Genomic DNA, 22,913 nt, shown 5'->3' on the forward strand with positions numbered 1-22,913 from the left:
TGTCACCCAGGCTAGAGTAAAATGTTGTTATCACAGTTCACTGCAGCCTTGAACTCCTGGGCTTAAACAATCAGCCACCTGAGTAACTAGGACTACAAGCACATGCCACCATGCCCAGCTAACTTTTTCTTTTTTTTTGTAGAGATGGGCTCTATTTTGCCTAGGTTGGTCTTGAACTTCTGGCCTCAAGCAACTCCCCCACTTTGGCCTCTCAAATTGTTGAGATTATAGGCATGAAGCACCAGGTCTGGCTCCCAAATAACTTCTTATAACAGAGAAGAGAGGAGCTCTGATTGCAGTAGTGTAGAACTTGGAGGAGGCCTCTCAAGGAGCCCTTTAGACCTTGGCAGCACCTCAACCAACTGGAAAACCCATAAGGTGATAAAATCTTTAAATGTCCTTCAAGCTTTAGCATTCCCTGTCTATCATTTCAGAGAAGTTGAGGAAGCAGTATGCGAAAGAATTAGGTGTCGATGGCAGTATATTACAATGATTACGGAAAAACACTCCCTTTCTGCTTGGGAAAATCAAAATGGTTTGTTCCCAGGTCTAGGCACAGCCCAGAAATGGAAGCATCATGGATGTGAGTTGGGGGTCCCCTGTGGGCTCCTGGATCATTACCTATGCACCTTCACATGGACAACACCAATGTACCATGTCACCTTCTCCACTTCAGCTCAGTCACAACCTGCCAATCTCCCACTTACCCAGGACCTGGGCAGACCACACACAGGCTCTGTGTGCCAATATCCTAGTCAAGCCCCAAGGCCAGGCAACAGTGACACTCAGCCCAGGCACCACAGTGATTTTGCTGTCCTGAAGGCAACTTTAGGCTCAACCAGCCCCGGTGTCTGCCAGGCAGGCTCCCAATTCTGCCCCCAGCCCTCGCCCCTGGCTCTGGTATCGTATGTGTGGACAGGGAGAGCAGCCAACTCTTCGCCGGGCTCTCTAACAAGTTCCGCGGGTCTGTTTGTTAAAGAAAAATTCCAGTGGGTGCATCCAACACATGGAACTCAAGTACAGAAATTATATTTATCCGCCCCACTGCCAAGGAGATCACATGCCCCGTGAGTCACTCCAGATGTGCTCAAAAACAGTCTCTCTCTGTGGAAGCCCAGTCCCCCAATCCCAGAGAGAGTCAAATGAAGAGAGGTACCGACTCCTGCCCCACCCAGGACGCAACCTTCAGCCTGCAGCCTTCTGAGGCAAAGTAGGCATTCCTGCACATCTGCAAAAGGAAGGGAGAGAAGCACTTCGTCATCTCACTGGGAAGAACAGCAAGGGCATACCTGCAGCTACTGAGGTTCCATTGGGCTTGAGAATCAATTTTTCATCTTTTGAAGGACAAGATGCGTTGGAAGATATTGCTGCTTCTACTGCTGTATTACAATGCTCAGGCTTCTGTGTGCCACAGGTGGAGTAGGGGTGAGTTGCTTTTAATTCATTTGTTTGCTTGATGCTCATTATTTTTTTCCTAAATGCAATTCAAAATTTGGAGGGAAGGACCTTAGGAGCCCCGCACTCTTCCTTTATCTAATCTGTCAATTACTTGATGCTTCTTGACGTGTTCCCACTTCTTAGAGGCTGATGGGAAAATGACACCGGAAAAATTCAAAGCCCCTGAGGGAACTAGGTCGAGGCGGAGAACCCAGAGAGCACCCCTTTCTGGCATCCCAGATAGAATGCATTTCTGCTTCATAGAAAGTGGAACTCATTTCTTCGAGCGCCCCCACCACCCGCAGCAGTTGGGCCAGATCGTCTGAAGAGCAGGTCCTGAGGTCTGCTGCTAAAATGATGGAGTGGTGGGGGCTGGGATGCCAAAGGCCTGCTCCCCGGGGGAACCAGAGCAGAGGCTCTGTAGGACATTGCCTCCTGACCGGGAAGGGACGCATCTCTGCAGCCAGGTAGAGGTGGGCAGGTGAGCAGAGCAACACTTCTCCCTCCATGTGCATGCTCCGCTGCTCCCACCAGCCCCATCACCTCCTCACAAAGGAAGGGGGCTCAGCAAAGCCTGTTCTCTCACGACTGACTTCCCTCCCTTCATGATGTAGTTCCTCAGAGCTGGATGGCATCTTTTCTCCATTTCCCTGAGACTGGCTCTGCTTGGTAGACACCGGGAGCACTCAGACCAGAGTTGATCACTGTTAGGAAAGGAGGGACCCACAGCACTGGCCACTCTTCACCAGTATGAACGGAAATCTTTCCACTCTCTAAAGTCAACTGAGTTCACTCTCCTGGAAAGAACTGCAAGAAGGGGCTTCTTCAAGTCAGGCCAGCCGGTGTTTCCAGAGATGCAAAACTCGAAGACAACCGGCCTGGTGGCATGGACGTGCCTCCTGCTTGCTTCTCAGCGACAGTGTCGGGGAAGGAAGGAGTGCCGGGAGTGGGGATAGAGCAGCACAAGAGAAGGATCTGGAATGGGAGGGAGGTGAAAGCCACTGTACTTATTTTGGGTTTTATTTCCTCATAGTTAACCTAATATCAGGTTAAGCCTGATAATAGGGACTTATATCTCTAACAGGGATATGTCTTTTGACCTGGGCTGTGAAGTGATCATTGCCCAGAAACAAATAATACAGCATTCTCCGTTTTCTCATAACATTTGCATACATGTGCACATATACACATGTACACCCCTCTCTTTTCTTTAATTTTAATTTTAAATTTCTGTGGGTACATAGTAGGTATATATATTTCTGGGGCCCATGAGATGTTTTGATACAGGCACACAATGCATAATAATCTCATCATGGGAGATGGGGTATCCATCACCACAAGCATTTAGCTTTTGTGTTACAAACAATCCAATGATACTCTTTTAGTTATTTTTATTTTTTATTTTATTCATTTATTGAGATGGAGTCTCACTCTGTTGCCCAGGCTGGAGTGCAATGGTGCAATCTTGGCTCATTGCAACCTCTGCCTCCCAGGTTCAAGCCATTCTCATGCCTCAGCCTCTCAAGTAGCTGAAATTACAGGCATGCACCACCATGCCTGGCTAATTTTTGTATTTTTAGTAGGGATGGGGGTTTCACCATATTGGCCAGACTGGTCTCGAACTCCTAACCACAACTGATCCGCTCACCTCAGCCTCCCAAAGTGCTGGGATTACAGGCGTGAGCCACCTTGCCCGGTCCTCTTTTAGTTATTTTTAAATGTAAAATCAAATTGTTATTGACTATAGTCACCCTGTTGTCACACCTCCCTCTTCATGATGTGCATAAACTTTGGGACAGTACTTGGGAGTAAAGAGCAAAAAGATCTTGGAGTTGGGTTCTGTCACTACCCTCTTTATCACACTGGGGATTTGCCTCTTACACGTGATAATGATGCCCATTCTTCCTAAGGCACAGGATGCTAGAAAGCCAGAAGGAATGATCTGACTTGCAATATGGCTTGTAAACATGAGAACCACATCATGAGTTACTCTGCAAGAGACCTGATTTAAGTTCTATCTCTGTTTGGCAATGTGATCTCAGACAAGTCTCTTAACCTCTCTGAGCTTTAGTTCACTAACAGGTGACATTAACATCCATCACATCAGTAAAACTTACCCTCATAATGTTACTGTGAGGGTCATATTCAAAAATATAGATGAAAATGTTTTGTAAATGACAAAGTACAATATAAATATTAGATATTACCTACCAGTTTTTGAAAAATAAAAATTTTTCACTAAAGGAAGTTTGAGGCTCTTAAAGGGGAATCTACAGCAATATTCTGGGAGCAATTCCTCCGGCCCACGTTCTTCCGCATTGGGAAAGGTCGGCCCCCAGTGAGGTCACAATCCACAGACTCAAAGCCAGCCTATCTTGAGGCCACAGTGAGGCAGCGGATGTGAACTGCTAGATTAATGGCTCAAGTCAGTGCTCAGAGTCAACAAATGATATGGAGGCCCTCCAGCCATCATCAAATGTCTTCCACGTAGTGGATATTTTTTTTTTTTCGTTTTTAACATTTTTTTCTAATTATAAAAGAAACACACAATTCTTGCCATCTTTTTTTTTTAAAGACAGAATAGGAGTTACACCCAAATGAATAACAGTTTTTCCAGATACATTATTCATTTCACCTTCATCCTTACCCCACCCTGACTCCAGCCCCAGTTCAAAGTATTCCCTTTGGAAACAGTCTGAGGGCAATCTCTTCTGGGGATTTTCCTCTTCTACCCCCTGCCCTTTGGCCCCCAACCCCTTCACCACTCCCCTTCCATCCCCCCACCCTCCTGCTCCAATACGTTGGAATGTAGATGTAAACCCACAGGCAATATACACCTTGCTGTCAGGACAGCCTTTTTCCTACCATACTCCCAGCCTTTCTCTAAGCCAGGCGTCCCCAAACTTTTTACACAGGGGGCCAGTTCACTGTCCCTCAGACCGTTGGAGGGCCACCACATACTGTGTTCCTCTCACTGACCACCAGTGAAAGAGGTGCCCCTTCCTGAAGTGCAGCGGGGGACTGGATAAATGGCCTCAGGGGGCGCATGTGCCCCTTGGGCCGGGCTGTAGTTTGGGGACACCTGCTCTAAGCACTCTCTAGGATTCCACCCTGGGAGGCAGTTTTCCACAACAGGATCCAGGATCACCCGTTCCAGCCCCACCAGTTTGATTAAGACCAAATGACTCACCTGTGGCCAAGCCAGGAAAGCCACATCTAAACACACACACACACACACACACACACACACACACACACACGAGGTGGCCCACATCCTAGCACATACCAGGTCCTGCCAGGGCACCACTGAAATGGGGAGCACTAGCCAGACTTGAAAAAGAAATATGCATCTATTAATGAATATGAATATCTTGCATCTATTAATGAATATGGATATCTATGCTTTTGTTGAATACATGCAGATTATTTTTTAGGTAGTTTAATAGAGCAGCCCTTCCATTTTTTGGTGGAACTTACATGATTTTCAGGTGTCCATTTTAGGGTTGCGTGTATTCTCAGTCACGAATGTTCCACGAGGGAAGGGCCTGTGGTCGGTACTTAGTAAGTACTCACTGACTGCTGGGCATGGTGTGCATGCTTGTAAATTCCAGTGACTCAAGGGACTGAGAGGACAGGAGTTCAAGACCAGCCTGGAAATATAGTGAGACCCCATCTCTTAAAAAAATTAAAGTTAAAAAAAAAAATTAGCTAAGCATAGTAACATATGCCTGTAGTCCCAGCCACTCAGAAAGTTAAGGTGGCAGGATCACTTTGGCCTGGCAGGTGAAGAATGCAGAGAGCTAGGATTACACCACCGCACTCCAGCCTGGATGGCAGAGCAAGACCCTGTATTCAAAAAGAAAACTGTCTTAAGTATTCACTACCCGAGTGCCCCGTACAGAGCCATCTCCTCGCTCCACAGTAACTCCATGAGGCAGGTGTCATCCTGACCATTTATAGGTAAGAAAACTGGAGGGTGAGGCAAGAAACGAAGTGCCCCAGTTCCCCAGCTGCAAGGGCAGGGTTGGGTTTGATCTCCCAGGTCCATCAGCCATCAGAGTGTCCCGTCCTCATTCATCTGCTCTCCGTATTTCTCCATCCACCACGGGCCACTCACCTGCTCCTGGCAGCTCCAGGCTCCCCCTGCATGGTGGAGCTTTCCAGCAAGAGGAGCTGGCTGCCACAGCTCTTTCGGGAGCTCTCCCAGAGGACCCCCATGCACAGGGCCGAGACCCTGTCTCTCAGAATAGTAGTGTGTTTCCAGAGGGCTGGCCCAGGAGCCAAAAAGTAGATGACATCAGTCAGCTCTGGCAAAAGATCTTTTACAAACGAGAATCTTTCCTTTCCACACCCACTGTCCTTTCCATCAAGTTGCTTCAACTGATTCATTAAAAATACAGTTGTAGTTTGGCTTGAGATGCTCTACAGCTTGAATCCTTTCCAGCCAGCTCTTTGCCACAAATGCTACACACAGTTCGGTAGAAAGCATGGTTAGCCTGAATACTGAGCTACCGAACATATTGGAGTGATGGGAGGAAAGAAGACGAAAGAGACTTTTAACCCGGATTACAAAAAGTCAAAGAGAAGGTCAGACTCCCAAACAAAGGCAGGCTGCTCCACTGGAGTGCCTCTGGCTGTTTGTCTAGGCAAGAAAGCTTTGAAGGGCTGAGGTGCGGGGAGGTAGGGGACATCACTCACTGAGATAAAGTTAAAAAATAGCTTCTTCCAGGGATAAGGAGAGGGTGTGGTGGAGACCAAAGTCAACATGTACTTTCTGATCATTAGCCAAGACTGAAAACTGCAAATAAACTCCAGATTCACCCTATTAGAGAAAGAAGGATTTGGGGCCGGGCGCAGTGCTCACACCTGTAATCCCAGCACTTTGCGAGGCTAAGGTGGGTGGATCATGAGGTCAGGAGATCGAGACCAGCCTTACCAACATGGTGAAATCCTGTCTCTACTAAAAATACAAAAATCAGCCGGGCGTGGTGGCACATGCCTGTAATCCCAGCTACTCAGGAGGCTGAGGCAGGAGAATCGCTTAAACCCAGGAGGCAGAGGTTACAGTGAGCTAAGACCATGCCACTGCACTCCAGCCTGGGTGACATAGCGAGACTCCATCTCAAAAAAAAAAAAAAAAAGAAGGATTTTGAAAAGAATAGAGCCTAGTGATGAGGGCAGGTGATGTGTTCCTATGGGATTATTTATTCATTTGACAAGCAGGAAGGGGCATGATGCCAGGCACTGGGACTATAACAGTGAACCAAACAGACAAAATTCCATACCCTCTAGTGAGGGGACACAGGCAGCAAATGTATTTATATTTTAAAATAGGTGACTTGTTGGATGATAATAAATTAAGGACAGAGGCTAATGAGTACAGAGAGTTGTAGTTTTAAATATAGTCACCACAAAGAGCGTTTTTCTCTGGCCACATTCAGGTGCACAGGTGTGGGTGTGAAAAAGGTAGAGCCTGGATTGTGCTTTTGCCAAGCGATTGCAAAGGAACAATAAGGAACCAGGCATGGTGGCTCACACCTGTAATCCAGCACTTTGGGAGGCTGAGGCAGGCAGATCACTTAAGGTCAGGAGTTCGAGATCAGCCTGACCAACGTGGTGAACAACCCTGTCTCTACTGGGAAAAAAAAAAAAAAAAAAAAAAATCAGCTGGTTGTGGTGACATGCACTGTAGTCTCAGCTACTCAGGAGGCTAAGGCACAAGAATTGCGTGCACCTGAGAGCCGAGATTGCACCACTGCACTCCAGCCTGGGTAACAAGAGTAAGACTCAGTCTCAAAATATATATACATACATTTTTATATCAAATGCATGCATTCATTCATAACTAACTACCATTTATCCTTTCTGTAGTTATTCAGAACTGAAGAATGGCCAGTCTCTGGGCAAAGGTACCTACAAAAAGATAGCACTGTTCACCTTATTAGTGAGATTGGGTTTTGGAACCTTAGAGATCTAGATTTTTTTTTTTTTTTTTTTTTTTTTTTGTGGCAGAGTCTCGCTCTGTCACCCAGGAATGCAGTGGCACGATCTCAGCTCACTGCAACCTCTGCCTTCCATGTTCAAGCGATTCGCCTACCTTAGCCTCCTGGGTAGCTGGAATTACAGGTGCCCGCCACCACGCCCAGTTAATTTTTGTATTTTTAATAGAGGTGGGGTTTCACCATGCTGGCCAGGATGGTCTTGATCTCTTGACCTTGTGATTCACCCGCCTCGGCCTCCCAAAGTGCTGGGATTACAGGCATTAGCCACCGTGCCTTGCCAGAGATCTGGATTTTAATCCCAGCCCTACCTCAAATAAATTGGATGGCCTAGGACAATTTTCTTAACCTCCGAGTTTCTTCATCTATAAAATGGAAAGTTACTATTTACCTCACAAGGTACTTATGGACAGCACAATGCACACAGTGAATGCCCGTAGCTATGACATTATTATATCTGAGCCCAACATGTTAAAAGCTTTAGTCTGAGGTCGAGAGGTATCTCTCAGCAGAAGATGCAGACAGAACACACTGTAACACATGAATCATGAACTCTGGATCCAGTTCCTGGACTAACTTAGTCCACATGGCATGACCTTTAGCAAGTGAGTCACTTGTTCTATGCTGGTCGGTCCCATGTATCCTAGATGCTCATTTTTCCAGGGAGTCGAGGGGGAGCTGCCCTTGGTTTCCCCACCCCGTCGCCAGCCTGTGCAGCCGACTTCCATGCAAGCAGACCCTTGAATCTCAGGGTCCCAAGGATGGACACAGCGAGAAGCCCTCATGAACATATTCACGTCCTGAAGAAATTTACATCCTGGACAGTGGGCTGGGAGGGGAGCATGGACTGGAGAAGAAAATAAACAGATGGGCTCAATTTTACACAAGCAAAAAATGCACAGACTCTGTGCTTCTGACAAACACATCTCAGCAGCCTTCTTGTCTGAGGTTCAGTGCTCAGGCAGCACCCGGGAGGCGTGGGGGTCCTCCTGCCAATCTCTGCTCTCCCCATCCTGCTCTCAGAGGAGGTGCCGTCGCTAATGGGCATCCAGGGAGGAGCACTCAGGCCTCCCTCCCACCAGCCTGGCAAAGGCTGTGCTGCCTGGAGCACTTTACTCACAGCTCACAGGGAGCAGGGAGCTGAACTTAAAGCGACTTCCATAAGTTTGAAAGACGGGACAGAAGGGAAAGGAAGAAAACCCCAGCAAAGTCCTGAAAATTCTCCAAGTCTGTTGTTTTGGTGTTTTTACTACCTAGTTTATGTTTTTAAAAAATCATTCAGGGCTAGGTGCGGTGGCTCAAGCCTGTAATCCCAGCACTTTGGGAGGCCGAGGCAGGTGGATCACGAGGTCAAGAGATCGAGACCATCCTGGTCAACATGGTGAAACCCCGTCTCTACTAAAAATACAAAAAATTAGCTGGGCATGGTGGCACGTGCCTGTAATCCCAGCTACTCAGAAGGCTGAGGCAGGAGAATTGCTAGAACCCAGGAGGCGGAGGTTGTGGTGAGCCGAGATCGCGCCATTGCACTCCAGCCTCGGTAAACAAGAGCGAAACTCCATCTCAAAAAAAAAAAAAAAAAAAAAAATCCAAAATATATCCTGAGACTGCACCCAGAGCTCTGCATTACGCACACACGGAGGCGAAGCAGAGGCTGCACACAGCCCATTCGTGCCCTCCCAGGGCCTGGCAACCCTGATGAAACTCTTCAGGGTGGTATGCAGCAAGCTGCAGAACATGAAGCCTGGATGCAGAAAGCATCAGGAGACAGAGAAAGGAAACAACAGGGTACGGTGGGGCTCCCAGGAAAGGCTTCCTGGGGAAACAGGCTTTTCTAAAATGTAGAGGTGAGACTGGTTTCCGGTTTTGCACATACACATCTTGGAGTTTGTCAGCCCTTGTTTCAGCCATCAGCATTTCTAGTGGGGTCCTGCCTTCGTCATTATGGACAAAAACATCTTGGAGTGACTGTACATTGGGAAATTTTACCTCTGTGTTTTAACATGGATCAGATGGAGCTATTTCTCACCCACCTCACCTCCAGCCTCTTCAGTGGAGATAAGTTTATTCTCTCTAGGTCTTGCCTCCCACAAGGAGTCAGATCTGAGCCACTGAGGTATCTGCCCTAGAGCTGACTGCCCTCCAGCAGCCTAAGGGGCAGAACTGTCCCTACCCCTGCCCGATACACAAGGTCAAAGCAGCCACAGAAATGTGAGGGGCAGCTCTGCCAGGGCTGGTGGACCAGTACAAGGGTGGGGGTGAAGAAGGGAGGGAGAGACACCCATCTTTAAGATTCCTATGCTTCCCACACATATATTCTAAGTTTTTACTTTTTAAATGAATTGGTAAGACCTCTTTTTTTACCTTCTAGATATTGATCCTTCTCAGTTACATTCATTAGAAATGCTTTCTTCATTTGCTTGGCTTTTTCTTTTCTTTTGAGATAGGGTCTCACTCTGTTGCCCAGTCTGGTCTCAAAGAGTACAGTGGCTGATCACAGCTCACTGCAGCCTTGAACTCCCAGACCCAACTGATCCTCCTGCCTCAGCCTCCCAAGTAGCTGGGGCCACAAGCATGTGCCACCATGCCCAGCTAATTTCCTTTATTTTTAGTAGAAACAGTTCTCACTATGTTGCCCAGGCTGATCTCAAACTCCTGGGTTCAAGTGGTCTACCCACTCACCCTCCCAAAGTTCTGGGATTACAAATGTAAGCCACCATGCCCGACTCACACATCATTCGAAAGCAATAGCCATCCTCCTTGTCTGAAGGCTGAAGCTATTTCTAAGTCTCCACCAAATTATGTTATTGTTCAGTAGGAGACTAAAAGCTATTGGAAATGACAAGGTTTCCATTATCAAGCCAGCTTTAAATCAGGAAGTATTTTCTTCTTGGCTCTCTGAGAACTACACGGGTCCACCTGGGGTGAGCATGTTAAAGGCATGTTGCTGTTCACAGGGCAACAACTGAGTGAAGAAAGTCCAGGTCTCAGATCATGAACAACTTCCAGGCAGGCAGCCACAGGCTGGCTGTGATTACAGCAAGCAGAAAGCGCTCCATGCCCTGAGAATCCCTCCCTACCTCCTTCATCTGCTGGGAGTGAGGGCTGTATGTGTGTGTGTGTGTGTGTGTGTGTTTTAAGAGAACAATACCTCTAATTTGGCAATAAAAGATAAATTCTAGCAGAATTAAAGAAGTAAAGTCCCTCTTAGTTCCTGTCCTGAGAAGGGGGTTTACTCTACCTGCTTTCTTCCTGGTTGGAATAAAGAAGAGCATAAAGAAAGAAACAGGCCACACCTCGTGCTAAGGAGAAAGCAGAGACAAAGTCTGTGCCCTCTTTGTGCCTGCACTTCTTAACCTCCAAGAACATGATGACGTTGGTCTCTTCAGATGACCTTGTAAGGCCCCAAAAGATAGGCAAACACTCTGAATTGTTTTATGGTAGAAAGACACCATTGGCCTGCCTACGATGCGGATAACAGATCTGGCGACCCACTGGAGCCTGGGAGCTGGAAAAAGTCCCAGTGCCTACATGTCAGTCCCAGAGATGCCCATAAATTGGCCTGGAGTGTGGTCTTGGGCATTTGGGTTTCTAAAAGTGCCCAGGTGAATCGAATGTCTAGTCAAGGCTGGGAACCACTGGTCTAACCAGAGAGCTGCCACACAGCCTAGGGTCAGTGTCTTCCATACAATTTCAGGTCAAACTCACTCTGACTGGACAGTTCACTGTTATTAGAAGCACTTAGGAAGCTTTACGAAATCATAATGTGTTCAGTGCACTCTGGTTCAACTAAATCAGAACTCTGGAGCCAGGTGCAAAAAACCATTCTGGTGACTCTAGCAGTGTTAACTAATGGAGTCACAGACACCTCACTCTCCTGAGTTCCACCTGAAACTACTGGCACTGGCAATGGATAAGCAGAGGCAAAGCCTTCCTCAAGCCCTAAAATCTATGATTCCGTGGGAAACTGGCTGTTTTCTGGTAAAGAGTATAAACTGCTGAAATGCTGGGCTAGGGAATACTGCCATGGAGTTCATAGGTCCTTCCCCGGGCATGTCCTAGCAAAGCAGAGCTGGTCACTCTGCTGGACGAGGTGAACTTTAGTGCAGGGATTTGGTCATCAACAGCTATGTCTGGTGCACACCCAGAAGCCTGCCAGGGGTACAGAAATATAAATCCGTATCTATCCCAGCCCTTGAAGAACTTGTGGTATTGATCATAAATGAGTTACTGAGAAAGCAATTTACAGCAATACTGTAATATATCCATCAGGCTTTTCTGGGATAAGGCAGATCCTTACCAGTGAGGTCAGTGAGCTTTTCAGGAAAGTTCCTCTTTTTTTCTTTGAGACGGAGTCTCACTCTGTCACCAGACTGTAGTACACTGGCACCATCTTGGCTCACTGCAACCTCTACCTACCAGGTTCAAGTGATTCTTCTGCCTCAGCCTCCCAAGAAGCTGGGACTACAGGCGTGTGCCACCATGCCTAGATAATTTTTGTATTTTCAGTAGAGATAGGGTTGCACCATGTTGGACAGGATGGTCTCGATCTCTTGACCTCGTGATCCACCTGCCTCCGCCTCCCAAAGTCCTGGGATTACAGGCATGAGCCACCATGCCTGGACAAATTCCTTTAAGTTAAAGATGTTTCCTTTTTTAAAATCACTTCTGATGGAAATCCTTCTGAAATGCTTTCCATTCTTCCCTGCCTTTTTTTTTTTTTTTTTTTTTTTTTTTTTTTTTTGAGATGGAGTCTCTCTCCGCTGCCCAGGCTGGAGTGCAGTAGCATGATCTTGGCTCACTGCAAGCTCGACCTCCCAGGTTCAAGCACTTCTCCTGCCTCAGCCTCCCAAGTAGATGGGATTACAGGAACACACCACCATGCCCAGCTAATTTTTGTATTTTTAGTAAAGATGCAGTTTCACCATGTTGACCAGGCTGGTCTCAAACTCATGGCCTCATGTGATCCACCCACCTCAGCCTCCCAAAGTGCTGGGATTACAGGGATGAACCACTACACCCAGCCTTTCTTCTTTAACTGAGTACGCTGAATATAATTTGACCTTTTCTCAATGGCTCAAGGGCACCATTATCAACTAACAGAGCTCATTTATGATTAAGCAAAATGTGCTTGCACAAATTCAGGGGTTGCCAACACCTTGTAGTCTCCAATTTTTACAGTTATTTCCCCAGTTTTCTGGTAGACCACAATCAAATGTCTTAAATAAGCTGTGCCTTTTTCTATCAGCTGGCGAAGGGCTTGCCAATCATTTCCACACAGTGCCTGTCCCCCAGAGGGGCTGCGGAAGTGATCGGAGCTATTTGCTCCTAGCCGGGCGTGGTCCTGGAGAACTGCAATTTATAATGATCATTCCTATACCCTCTGATGTTCTGTCTTCTGCCTCACTTGTCCCCAGTGAGTACCTAATTCTTGCTGTCTTGTGTACCTCTAGTAGCCATTCGTCTTCCTCCAGCTACCACTTCTAGCTGCAACCACTGGGGAACAGCACTGTCAAGTCACTGACTTTATATGAAATGCATTTCTAAATCAGCCAGTCCTGGCCAGGCACAGTGGCTCATGCCTGAAATCCCGGTACTTTGAGAGGCCAAGCAGGCAGATCACTTGAGGTCAGGAGTTCAAGACCAGCCTAGCCAACACAGTGAAACTGTGTCTCTACTAAAAATAAAAAATTAGCCAGTCATGATGGCACATGCCTATAATCCCAGCTACTCAGGAGGCTGAGGCAGGAGACTCACTTGAAGCCAGGAAGCAGAGGTTGCAGTGAGCTGAGATCGCGCCACTGCACTCCTGACTGGGTGACAGAGCAAGAATCCATCTCAAAAAAAAAAAAAAAAAAAAAAATCTGCCAACCCTTGAGTGAAGCCCTGAACTTGAACCTACAATGATGTCGTAGGTCCAAGGGCCAAGGTCTTGTAAAGCTCTCTTCCTTTATTTTGTCACCTATGTTCAGATTCTTAGCATCTATATTTCAGATGGCTGGAATAGCCAGAAGCCTGATCTTCTGGTTAAAAGGGCACTGAATCAACATAAACAAGCACTTCATACTGATAAAGTGCTAAGATGGGTGCAGTGCTATTAGGGAACAGGGTTTTCAGGGAACTCACTTAATTGAATTTGGGGCTTTTTCTTTGTTCACTCATTTCTTTGGTTTAATATAAATTCCCTAAGGCATGCATAACCCCAGGTATATAGACTTTGCAAAACTTTCTTAGATGGCTTTTTTTTTCTTTTTCTTTTCTTTTCTCATTTTCTCAGATGGTTCTGATGAGCAGCCAGTTTTTAAGCTACTGGTCTGACATGCCTGAGAGTGTTCTGGGACTCACCAGGGGAGTGTGTCACCTCCCACCTCCTCTCACCTCTCTCCACACTCTCTGACCACCACCAGTTTCAAATCAGTCCTGTTTTTTGTTTGCTTGCCTGTTCTGAGATGGAGTCTCTCTCTGTTGCTCAGGCTGGAGTACAATGGTTCAATCTCAGCTCACTGTAACCTTCACCACCCAAGTTCAAGCGATTTTCAGCCTCCTAAGTAGCTGGGACTACAGGTGTCCGCCACTATGCCCAGCTAATTTTTTGTATTTTTAGTAGAGACAGGTTTTCGCCATGTTGGCCAGGCTAGTCTCGAACTCCCAACCTCAGGTGATCCACCTACCTCAGCCTCCCAAAGTACTGGGATTACAGGTGTGAGCCACCGTACACTCAAGTCAGTCCAATTTTAAGACTCCTTGTCTACCCTCAAGGTGGATCAGAGGGAGAAGGTCAGGGTGCACACAGCAGCCAGGAGCTCACCGTTTTCTTTCTTTCAGCCGTGCTCTTCCCTGCTGCCCACCGGCCAAAGAGACTCTCATCACTGCCATTGAACCCAGTCCTGCAGACCTCCCTGGAGGAGGTGGAGCTGCTCTATGAGGTAGGCGGAGGGGAATGTGCTCAATCCAAGTCACCCAAAAGGCACGGCACTTCCTCTATCGTTTTTAGAAAAGGAGAAGTGACCTGAGCCCCTGATCATGAGTGGCCACTGCTGTGGTAGAGAATAGCCTAATTTGTAGAGGGTATAGAATCCTGCTCATTCAAAGATACTCCTCATACCTTGTCTTTCCCACATCCTGTAACAGAGAATGATGGCATTAGGAGTTCGGCTCAGTTTAAACTAAAGATGAGGTTTGGGCTGCAGGTGTTATTTCTAGGACCCAGGCACCAGAGTGTGACAATATTCCCAAGCAAAGGCCTTGAGGCAGGTCGTGCCAGGAAATGCCAAGCCATTGTCTGGGTGCAGCCATGTCTCTAAGGCACTGCATGCTGTGACAGCAATGCTGTCTGGCTGAACTGCCAGCCCAGCTGAGTTTCTGGAAGGCAGGGACCACCCTGTAGGCCAGGCGTCCCCAGACTTTTTACACAGGGGGCCAGTTCACTGTCCCTCAGACTGTCGGAGGGCCGCCACATACTGTGCTCCTCTCACTGATCACCAATGAAAGAGGTGCCCCTTCCTGAAGTGCAGCAGGGGGCCGGATAAATGGCCTCAGGGGACCGCACGCAGCCCGCGGGCCGTAGTTTGGGGACACCTGCTGTAGGCTCTCTTCCTCTACCTCTCACCCTTCATCACTGAGACCCCACTCCTCTTCCAAACCACAGGGTCAGTTTTCCTAGGCCACCCAGATTGGATCAGTGTTATGATCCCCGGCTCAAGATCTGAGCTTTAGTCCTGGCTCTGTCACCCATCCACTGCACCACCTTGCATAAGCCACTGTTTCTCTCTGGGCCTGACTCTCCTCAACAGTTAAATGAGAGAATTCAACTATGCTATTCAAAGTTCCCCTCCAGCTTTGACATCTTCTGACTCCATGCACTAGGGATCTCTGGTTAAGAAAGAGACAGCAGGGCCAGGTGTGGTGGCTCATACCTGTTGTTGGAAACAGATCTTGGTGCAGCAAAGAAAAATTAGCACCGAGACAAAGGATCTCTCAGCAAAGTAATATTTACTTCCTGCACTGAGGGAAGGGTACCCTCGCTAGCCATCTCACCACAAGAGTACAACGAACAAAGGAAAAGCAGACATATTTATTCCTTATACATTTGGGATGTCCTTACTGTTGCATCTCATCTCCATTGGTTGGAGCCAGACCTCACAATCTAAACTAAAACATGATTGGCTAATAACTTAAAACTTTTTTTTTTTTTTTGAGACAGAGTTTCACTCTTGTTACCCAGGCTGGTGGGCTCACCACAACCTCCGCCTCCTGAGTTCAGGCAAGTCTCCTGCCTCAGCCTCCTGAGTAGCTGGGATTATAGGCATGCGCCACTATGCCCAGCTAATTTTTTGTATTTTTAGTAGAGACGGGGTTTCACCATGTTGACCGGGATGGTCTCAATCTCTTGACCTCGTGATCCACCCGCCTTGGCCTCCCAAAGTGCTGGGATTACAGGCTTGAGCCACCGCACCCGGCCAAAACTTTTTAAAACAGGTAAGGGGCAAAGGCTGTGAGCTGGGACATGCCTGTGAGCACGTACAGCACAGATATCTCCAGTAAAGTACAAGGACATAGAATATACTACGTGCCTGTAAGCATGGCATGTCTAATAGCTGCATAGGCCAGGGCTTAGCAAAGAGTTATTAGAAAATTTATTTTTTAACAAGAAGGGAAACTTTGAAGTGAAACTTTTCTACTTCCCACACCTGTAATCTCAGCACTTTGGGAGGCCAGGGCCAGTGGATCACCTGAGGTCAGGATTTCAAGACCAGCCTGGCCAACATGGTGAAACCCTGTCTCTACTAAAAATACAAAAATTAGCCAGGCGTGGTGGCACACACCTGTCATCCCAGCTACTTGGGAGGTTGAGGCAGGAGAATCACTTGAACCCAGGAGACAGAGATTGCAATAAGCAGAGGTCGTGCCACTGCACTCCAGCCTAGACGACAGAGTGAGACTCCATCTCAAAAAAATAAAAGAAAAAATGAAAATCAGTAATTGTATGACCTTTATGCCTGAACTCTTCTTTTTTGAAAGCTGGTTTAACACAGAAGGGAAACAAGAAAGGACCCACAGCCCAGTCCAGCGACACCTTGTCTTTGAATAGAAAAACCAAGCCAATCAGAGTCTCCCAGCTTCCGCCTTAAAATTATCTGAAATAGTTGATGCTTTAGATGATCTTTGTTGGGTGGGAGAAAGAAAGGGAAGAAGGAATTTATCCAGGACACTAAAAACTAGAATTAGTCCCTTAAACACTGGTTTTGAACCAGGCACTGTATTAGCTTTGTCCCTATTTGTCTTATTTACCTCTCACAACATCGAAGTGAAGTAGATGTTGTTACTAATCATTTACACAGAGAAGGAAAGGGAGGCTCAGAGAAATCAAGTAATTCATCCAAGGTTACACAGCAAGTGAGAAAGTCAGAACAGAAACTCAGGTCTCATGGGTTCCAAAGGTCTTCTAGCAGCTGCCCCCCTAAGGGAAGGTGCGTGTTAATGAATCAACAGTGCATTACTTCATGTCTCTGCACATCCGCATTTCTCACCAGTTCCTGCTGGCCGAACTTGAGATCGGCCCTGACCTGCAGATCTCTATCAAGGACGAGGAGCTGGCCTCCTTGCGGAAGGCCTCGGACTTCCACACCATCTGCAACAACGTCATCCCCAAAAGCATCCCAGACATCCGCCGGCTCAGCGCCAGCCTCTCTGGCCACCCTGGTATCCTCAAGAAAGAAGACTTTGAAAGGACAGTGCTGACCCTGGCCTATACAGCCTATCGCACGGCCCTGTCCCAAGGCTATCAGAAGGACATCTGGGCCCAGTCCCTCATTAGCCTCTTCCAGGCCTTGAGGCATGACTTGATGCGCTCCTCACAGCCCGGAGTGCCTCCCTGAGAGGCTGGCCCACACCAGGGCCTCGGAGCAGGGACCAGCACAGTCATCCAGAAAGTCTTCATTCTCTACTCCATTTACAGAGACCAGCAACAGAACACATACCGCCGACACAGAGCAGCAGAGATCAAATCAGAGTAACCCCGATGCTCTTTTCTCCTTGTAGTTTCCTGGAAGACACATCTGATTCATGCCATCATGTGACTGGGCTGGAAGAAAGGGCTGGAGTGGTTATTCAAAATGCCTCCACGGGCGGAATGGTTTGCCTGCGGCAGGCAGAAGTCTGATATGCTTCAACCCAGAGCACTGGACACACACACTCCAGAGTGAGGACAGGCCAGGCACTATGGCTCACGCCTGTAATACTAGCACTTTGGGAGGCTGAGACGGCAGGATTATTTGAGGTCAGGTGTTCAAGACCAGCCTGGGCAACACAGTGAAACCCTGTCTCTACTAAAATTATAAAAATTAGCTGGACATGGTGGCATGTGCCTGTAATCCCAGCTACTTGGTAGACTGAGGCAGGAGAATCAGTTGAACCCAGGAGGTGGAGGCTGCAGTGAGCTGAGATCGTGCCACTACACTCCAGCCTGGGGAACAGATGAGAGTCTGTCTCAAAAAAAAAAACAAAAAACAAAAAAAAGTGAGGACTGAGCTAAAGGAGACATCATGGCAGAAAGATGGGCAAGATGGGGACAGATTCCTTCAGTGCTAAGTGACTAGGGTGCTGGGTGAAATAAACAATTTTCCAGAGGTTCTATAGTAAATATAAAGAAACTAGAGCTATGCCCAAATATATATATTATTTGCAAAGGATATACTTCTTGACTTTTCCAAAAACTGAAGAATCCTTTAGAAAATCAGTAATTTTGTGATCTCAATTTAGTAACTCTTCTCTTTCGAAAGCTGGCTTAACACAGAAGAGAAACCAGAGGCCCGCAGCCTAGCCCAGCCAGACCTTGTCTCTGAATAGAAAAACCAAGCTAGTACAGAAAGAGTCTCCCAATGAACAAGATGGCATCAACACCCATGCCTGTTCTGTCTTCACACAAAAATAATTAAGCATCATCAGAGAACTAAATGATCCAAATAAAAATGATTCAGGTGACAGAATTCTACCCTTTCAAATGCCAAAACTTTCCTTTTAGAGATATTGACTCGATATCAATTTAAACTATATCTACAAATCGCCTTAAGCTTTTGTTAGTATACGATCATCATTGAAACTTTTTTTTCCTTTGAGATGGAGTCTCTCTCTGTCATCCCGGCTGGAGAGCAGTAGCACTATCTCAGCTCACTGCAGCATCTGCCTCCCAGGTTCAAGTGAGTGTCCCGCCTCAGCCTCCAAAGTAGCTGGGACTACAGGCACACGCCACCACACCTGGCTAATTTTTGTATTTTTAATAGGGATGGTTTTGTGCTATGTTGGCCAGGCTGCTCTCAAACTTCTGGCCTCAAGTGATCCACCCGCCTCGGGCTCCCAAAGTGCTGGGATTATAGGCATGAGCCATTGCACCTGGCCATATCATCATTTAAATATTCTAATGAAGGAGTTGTATAAAATAATCTTCATTTAAATATTCTAATGAAGGAGTGGTATAAAATAATCTCTAAGACTCCTACATATGAAGTTTTTACAATCGTTTAACTGTGAGATACTAGAAGGAGCGCACCTGGATGTAAGACATCTACTCAACTGTTTGTACCGATCCTGAGAGGTACCAGACTGCTCATTCTGTGTCCAGTTCTGAGTTTTTCTGCTGCCTCCCTCACTGTCAGGCTACTAGAGCATATTTTTCCTTGTTGCCAATATAACTAGTCCTTCATAGTCTGTTCTTTCTTAGCTGACTGTTGCCTAAAAACTAAGATAGCCAGGCTTGTTATAATTCTATGTTAAATAAGAGTTAACAGATGAAAGCCTCTGCTAGGGTCAAGTGTCTGGGTCCTAATAAGGATTTCTCATGAGCTCATAGACCCTTCCAGCTTCTCCTAAGTTTACAGCTGGGTTCTGCAGACTAAAGCTGCCACAAGTCTGATCTTTGAATGAGTGATGTATGGGGCTAAATTTGATTCCGAAGTGGGTATTTAATAATCAACATTTAATAAGGATGAGGTCTGGACTCCTTCAAAATCTTTGAGCAAATGAGCTTTGCCTAGCAGCGTCAGCCGTGTGATCTTTTTGGAAGAATACTAGGACATAGGAAGAAGATATTCATCATCAGAGAAAAACGCAGCTTTGAATCCTAATATTCTCAGGCTCAGAAGATTAGTAAGTCTCCGTCCCTCTCATTCCCCCATTATATCGCTCTTTTACCTCCTCCAAATGCAGATATACGCTTTTTTTGTTCGATCTTCCTCTTTCTAAATATACCTGTTCTCTCTGACACGGTCACTCTGCTTCTACTTATTTCACTTGGTATCTCTGCTGCTCTATATTTGGGCCCAATTCCACATATCTTTGTGTCTGTTTTTTAATGCATCTCCAGGTCTCTTCTACTTGACTGGTGCTCTATCTCTGTGGGCCCACACTCTAACACTCACTGTCTGTCAGTCTTCTCTGGGTATCACTATCTAAATAAAACAAAGGTCAGTGTACAGACAGCGTTGGGATTGCCCAGAGGCAGATACACATGGTAGCCTACCTCTACTGTTTGTACTTTTCCTAGATGTCGAGTCAGGAGTGGACTAGCAATGACCTCAGTCCCTAGACACTGTGCAATACCCTGACAGCCAGTCTTGTAACCCGCCCTGAGGAGGCTCCACCCCCTTGATAATGGATCTGAGAGCTTTCTTGTACTCAGAATCATCAGACGGAAAGGCCCACCATTGTAGTCCCTGGCCACCATGTTATTATATAGATGGCTGCTCCCAGTAGTAAGAAATCCATGAATGGGGGGGATGGTTCCCAGGACCATTGGTACCAATGGTATTTCATTCATTTGGCAACAAAAAAATTAAAGGGACTTATTCACAAACTGGGGCGTGAATTTCTGTGGCAATTGATGGCTGAAAAAAATAGAAGAAAGAAGGACATGACCTTTTTAAAGACAAATGAAGACTTCATTTTCAGTAACTAGAATCTTTAAAACTATTTTAATCTGAATACAGATAATTGTTTACTCACAGGGAGTTTTATACCGATGACTTCATTGACATGCAGAGTCAAATATTATGCTCACCAGCAGCAGCCCAAAAAAGCCGATTCTTTGCCCAAGGAACAGTAGAAACAGAGACTGGACAAACAGGGTCTCCTATTTTGCCTCTTAGTGCCACACCCTCCACAATCACAGTCACGAAGGGGTCACATTTGGTTATATTTACTAATAGAATAATATGGGAGTGTGATATTTGTAGTGGAAACTTGCCCATGACTTATGAAACCATTTCTGCTGACACATTTTAGGATTTACAACCTTTGTGAGTTTTTTCATTTTGTTTCTGTTTGTTTGTTTGTTTTTGAGACAGTCTTGCTCTGTTGCCCAGGCTGGAGTGCAGTGAAGCCTCCGCCTCCAGGGTTCAAGCGATTCTCCCACCTCAGCCTCCCAAGTAGCTGGGACCACAGGCACATGTCACCATGCCTTGTTAATTTTTTTTATTTTTTTATTTTTTTTATTTTTAGCAAAGACAAGGTTTCACCATGTTGGCCAGGCTGGTCTCAAACTCCTGACCTCAAGTGATCCTCCTGCCTCGACTTCCCAAAGGGATTACAGGCATGAGCCACCGCTCCCAATCCAGGATCTAAAAACTTTCTAAGTTTCCTCATTCGTTGGCATCCTCACAGCTATCTCCAATGTCACTCAAGAGACATCAACAAACATTTAACTGCTGAAATCTTCATTGCTCTGTCACCTGACCTTGACGCTAACAAATCAGTCAAAAGTATTTCTGCAGGTCAAACAGCCTAAAATTAAATGCTTGTTAAATGACTTTGTACAACACTCCTTACTTTCCTAATATATTTTAATATCTTACTTTTTTTATTGTGGCAAAAACCCATCACATAAAATTTACCATCTTAACCTTTTTTTTTTTTTTTTTTTTTTTTTTTTGAGACAGAGTCTCACTCTGTCGTCAGCTGGAGTGCAGTGGCACAATCGTGACTCACTGCAACCTCCACCTCCTGGGTTTAAGTGATTCTCCTGCCTCAGCCTCCAGAGTAGCTGGGACTATAGGCGTGTGCCAGCACACCCACACCCAGCTAACTTTTGTATTTTTAATAGAGACGGGTTTCACCATGTTGGCCAGGATGATCTCGATCTCCTGACCTCATGATCCGCTCACCTCAGCCTCCCAAAATGCTGGGATTACAGGCGTGAGCCACCGCGCCCGACCCATCATAACCATTTTTAAGCATATAGTACAGCAGTGTTAACTCCAGGTCTGTTGTTATGCAACAGACCCCCAGGACTTTCTTGTCTTGTAAAACTGAAGCTCTGTACCCACTGAACAATTCCCCTTTGCCCCTTTCCCCTGCCTGCCCCCAGCTCTTGGCACCATTATTGTGCTTTCTGTTTTTAAGAGTCTGACTACTTAAGATACCTCATACAAGTGGGATCTGGCTTACATTCCTTGAGCATTGTATTCTGGAAACGTGTTTCCTTCCTCTGAAAAAGGGGTAGAGTTCTGAAGGAGAACTACTGGTCATATTGTATCATTTGCTGTACCTATTTTTATTTAACAAATATTCATCTACGGTATAATAAAAATGTCATGAATGAGTTGCTCACTGGAATCTTTGTTATCTCCGAGTATCTCACTGAGGAATTTGAAGTGGTTCATGGGTTTAACAGTGGATGTTGACTTCCACAGCTGCTTATAATTATCCGGTGTCTTTAATGTTTGCGACCAAAACATCACACACATGGTATTGTTCATTCTGAGTTTCAAAATCATAACCAAAAAAAAAATTGAGGCCAGAATGCAGCAAATACAGTAGTCAGTCTTTAACATGCATTTGAAGAGTTGAGTCATCCTAGCCCATCCTACGATGGCAAGATAATTTCAAAGGGGACTCGGGCTGTCCACAGTTACACCTGCCTTAAAAGTCAAGAAGAACTTGTTTTTTGGGTCACTTTAGCCTGGGGATCATTTCCTAGTAGTATAGCTGCAGATCTTGGAACGCCATTCCTGTGTTGTGTGAATTCAAGACAACGGGGGTTTTAGAACCCTTTGACTCTGCTCAGCGTCTCCCAGATCAAGGTAAGGTAATGTTGCCAAGAACCACTACTTACAAAATGTTTGGGCTTTTGCTTTTGCTTTTCTTCCTTGCCCGAAATCCACGTCTGCTCTGAGAAAAGAAGCTAACAACTTCTTCCAGTCTGTAAGCAGGAGAAATTCCAGAGTCCAACTGCTGCTAAGACCTTGTCCCTGAACTTGTCAACTTCTTCCCTACCCTCCCACCTCCTCCTTTTGTACCAGCCAAAGAAGGTCCCGTTTCTTTTCTGAAGAGCCTCAGAGAGGAGCATTTGAGCACCGACTTTAGCCAGAAAGACCACTGACATCCGGGCATGAGACTGGCATCTAGAATTTGCCAGGCAGGCAGCCATACTTCCCGAAAGATCTGGGGTCTTTCTTACAGGCTCATACCCTCTGCTGGCCTAGA

The 22,913-nt window shown here is 46.3% G+C and overlaps 1 protein-coding gene and 1 long non-coding RNA gene across 2 annotated transcripts in view; one reads left to right on the forward strand and one right to left on the reverse strand.

The window, feature by feature from the left end:
* LOC141580035 (uncharacterized) overlaps positions 1 to 22,913 on the reverse strand; it is a 72,351-nt gene that overhangs the window by 15,307 nt on the left and 34,131 nt on the right. The gene's annotated exons all lie outside the window — the stretch shown is intronic.
* FAM180A (family with sequence similarity 180 member A) lies at positions 1,077 to 22,383 on the forward strand. Its single transcript, XM_003920970.4, has 3 exons — positions 1,077 to 1,425; positions 14,262 to 14,362; positions 16,970 to 22,383. Exons 1-3 carry the CDS (start codon positions 1,350 to 1,352, stop codon positions 17,312 to 17,314), a joined length of 522 nt encoding a protein of 173 aa, XP_003921019.1. The 5' UTR covers positions 1,077 to 1,349; the 3' UTR covers positions 17,315 to 22,383.

This window comes from Saimiri boliviensis, chromosome 10 (assembly GCF_048565385.1).
Source record: "Saimiri boliviensis isolate mSaiBol1 chromosome 10, mSaiBol1.pri, whole genome shotgun sequence".
NCBI classification, from domain to species: Eukaryota; Metazoa; Chordata; class Mammalia; order Primates; family Cebidae; genus Saimiri; species Saimiri boliviensis.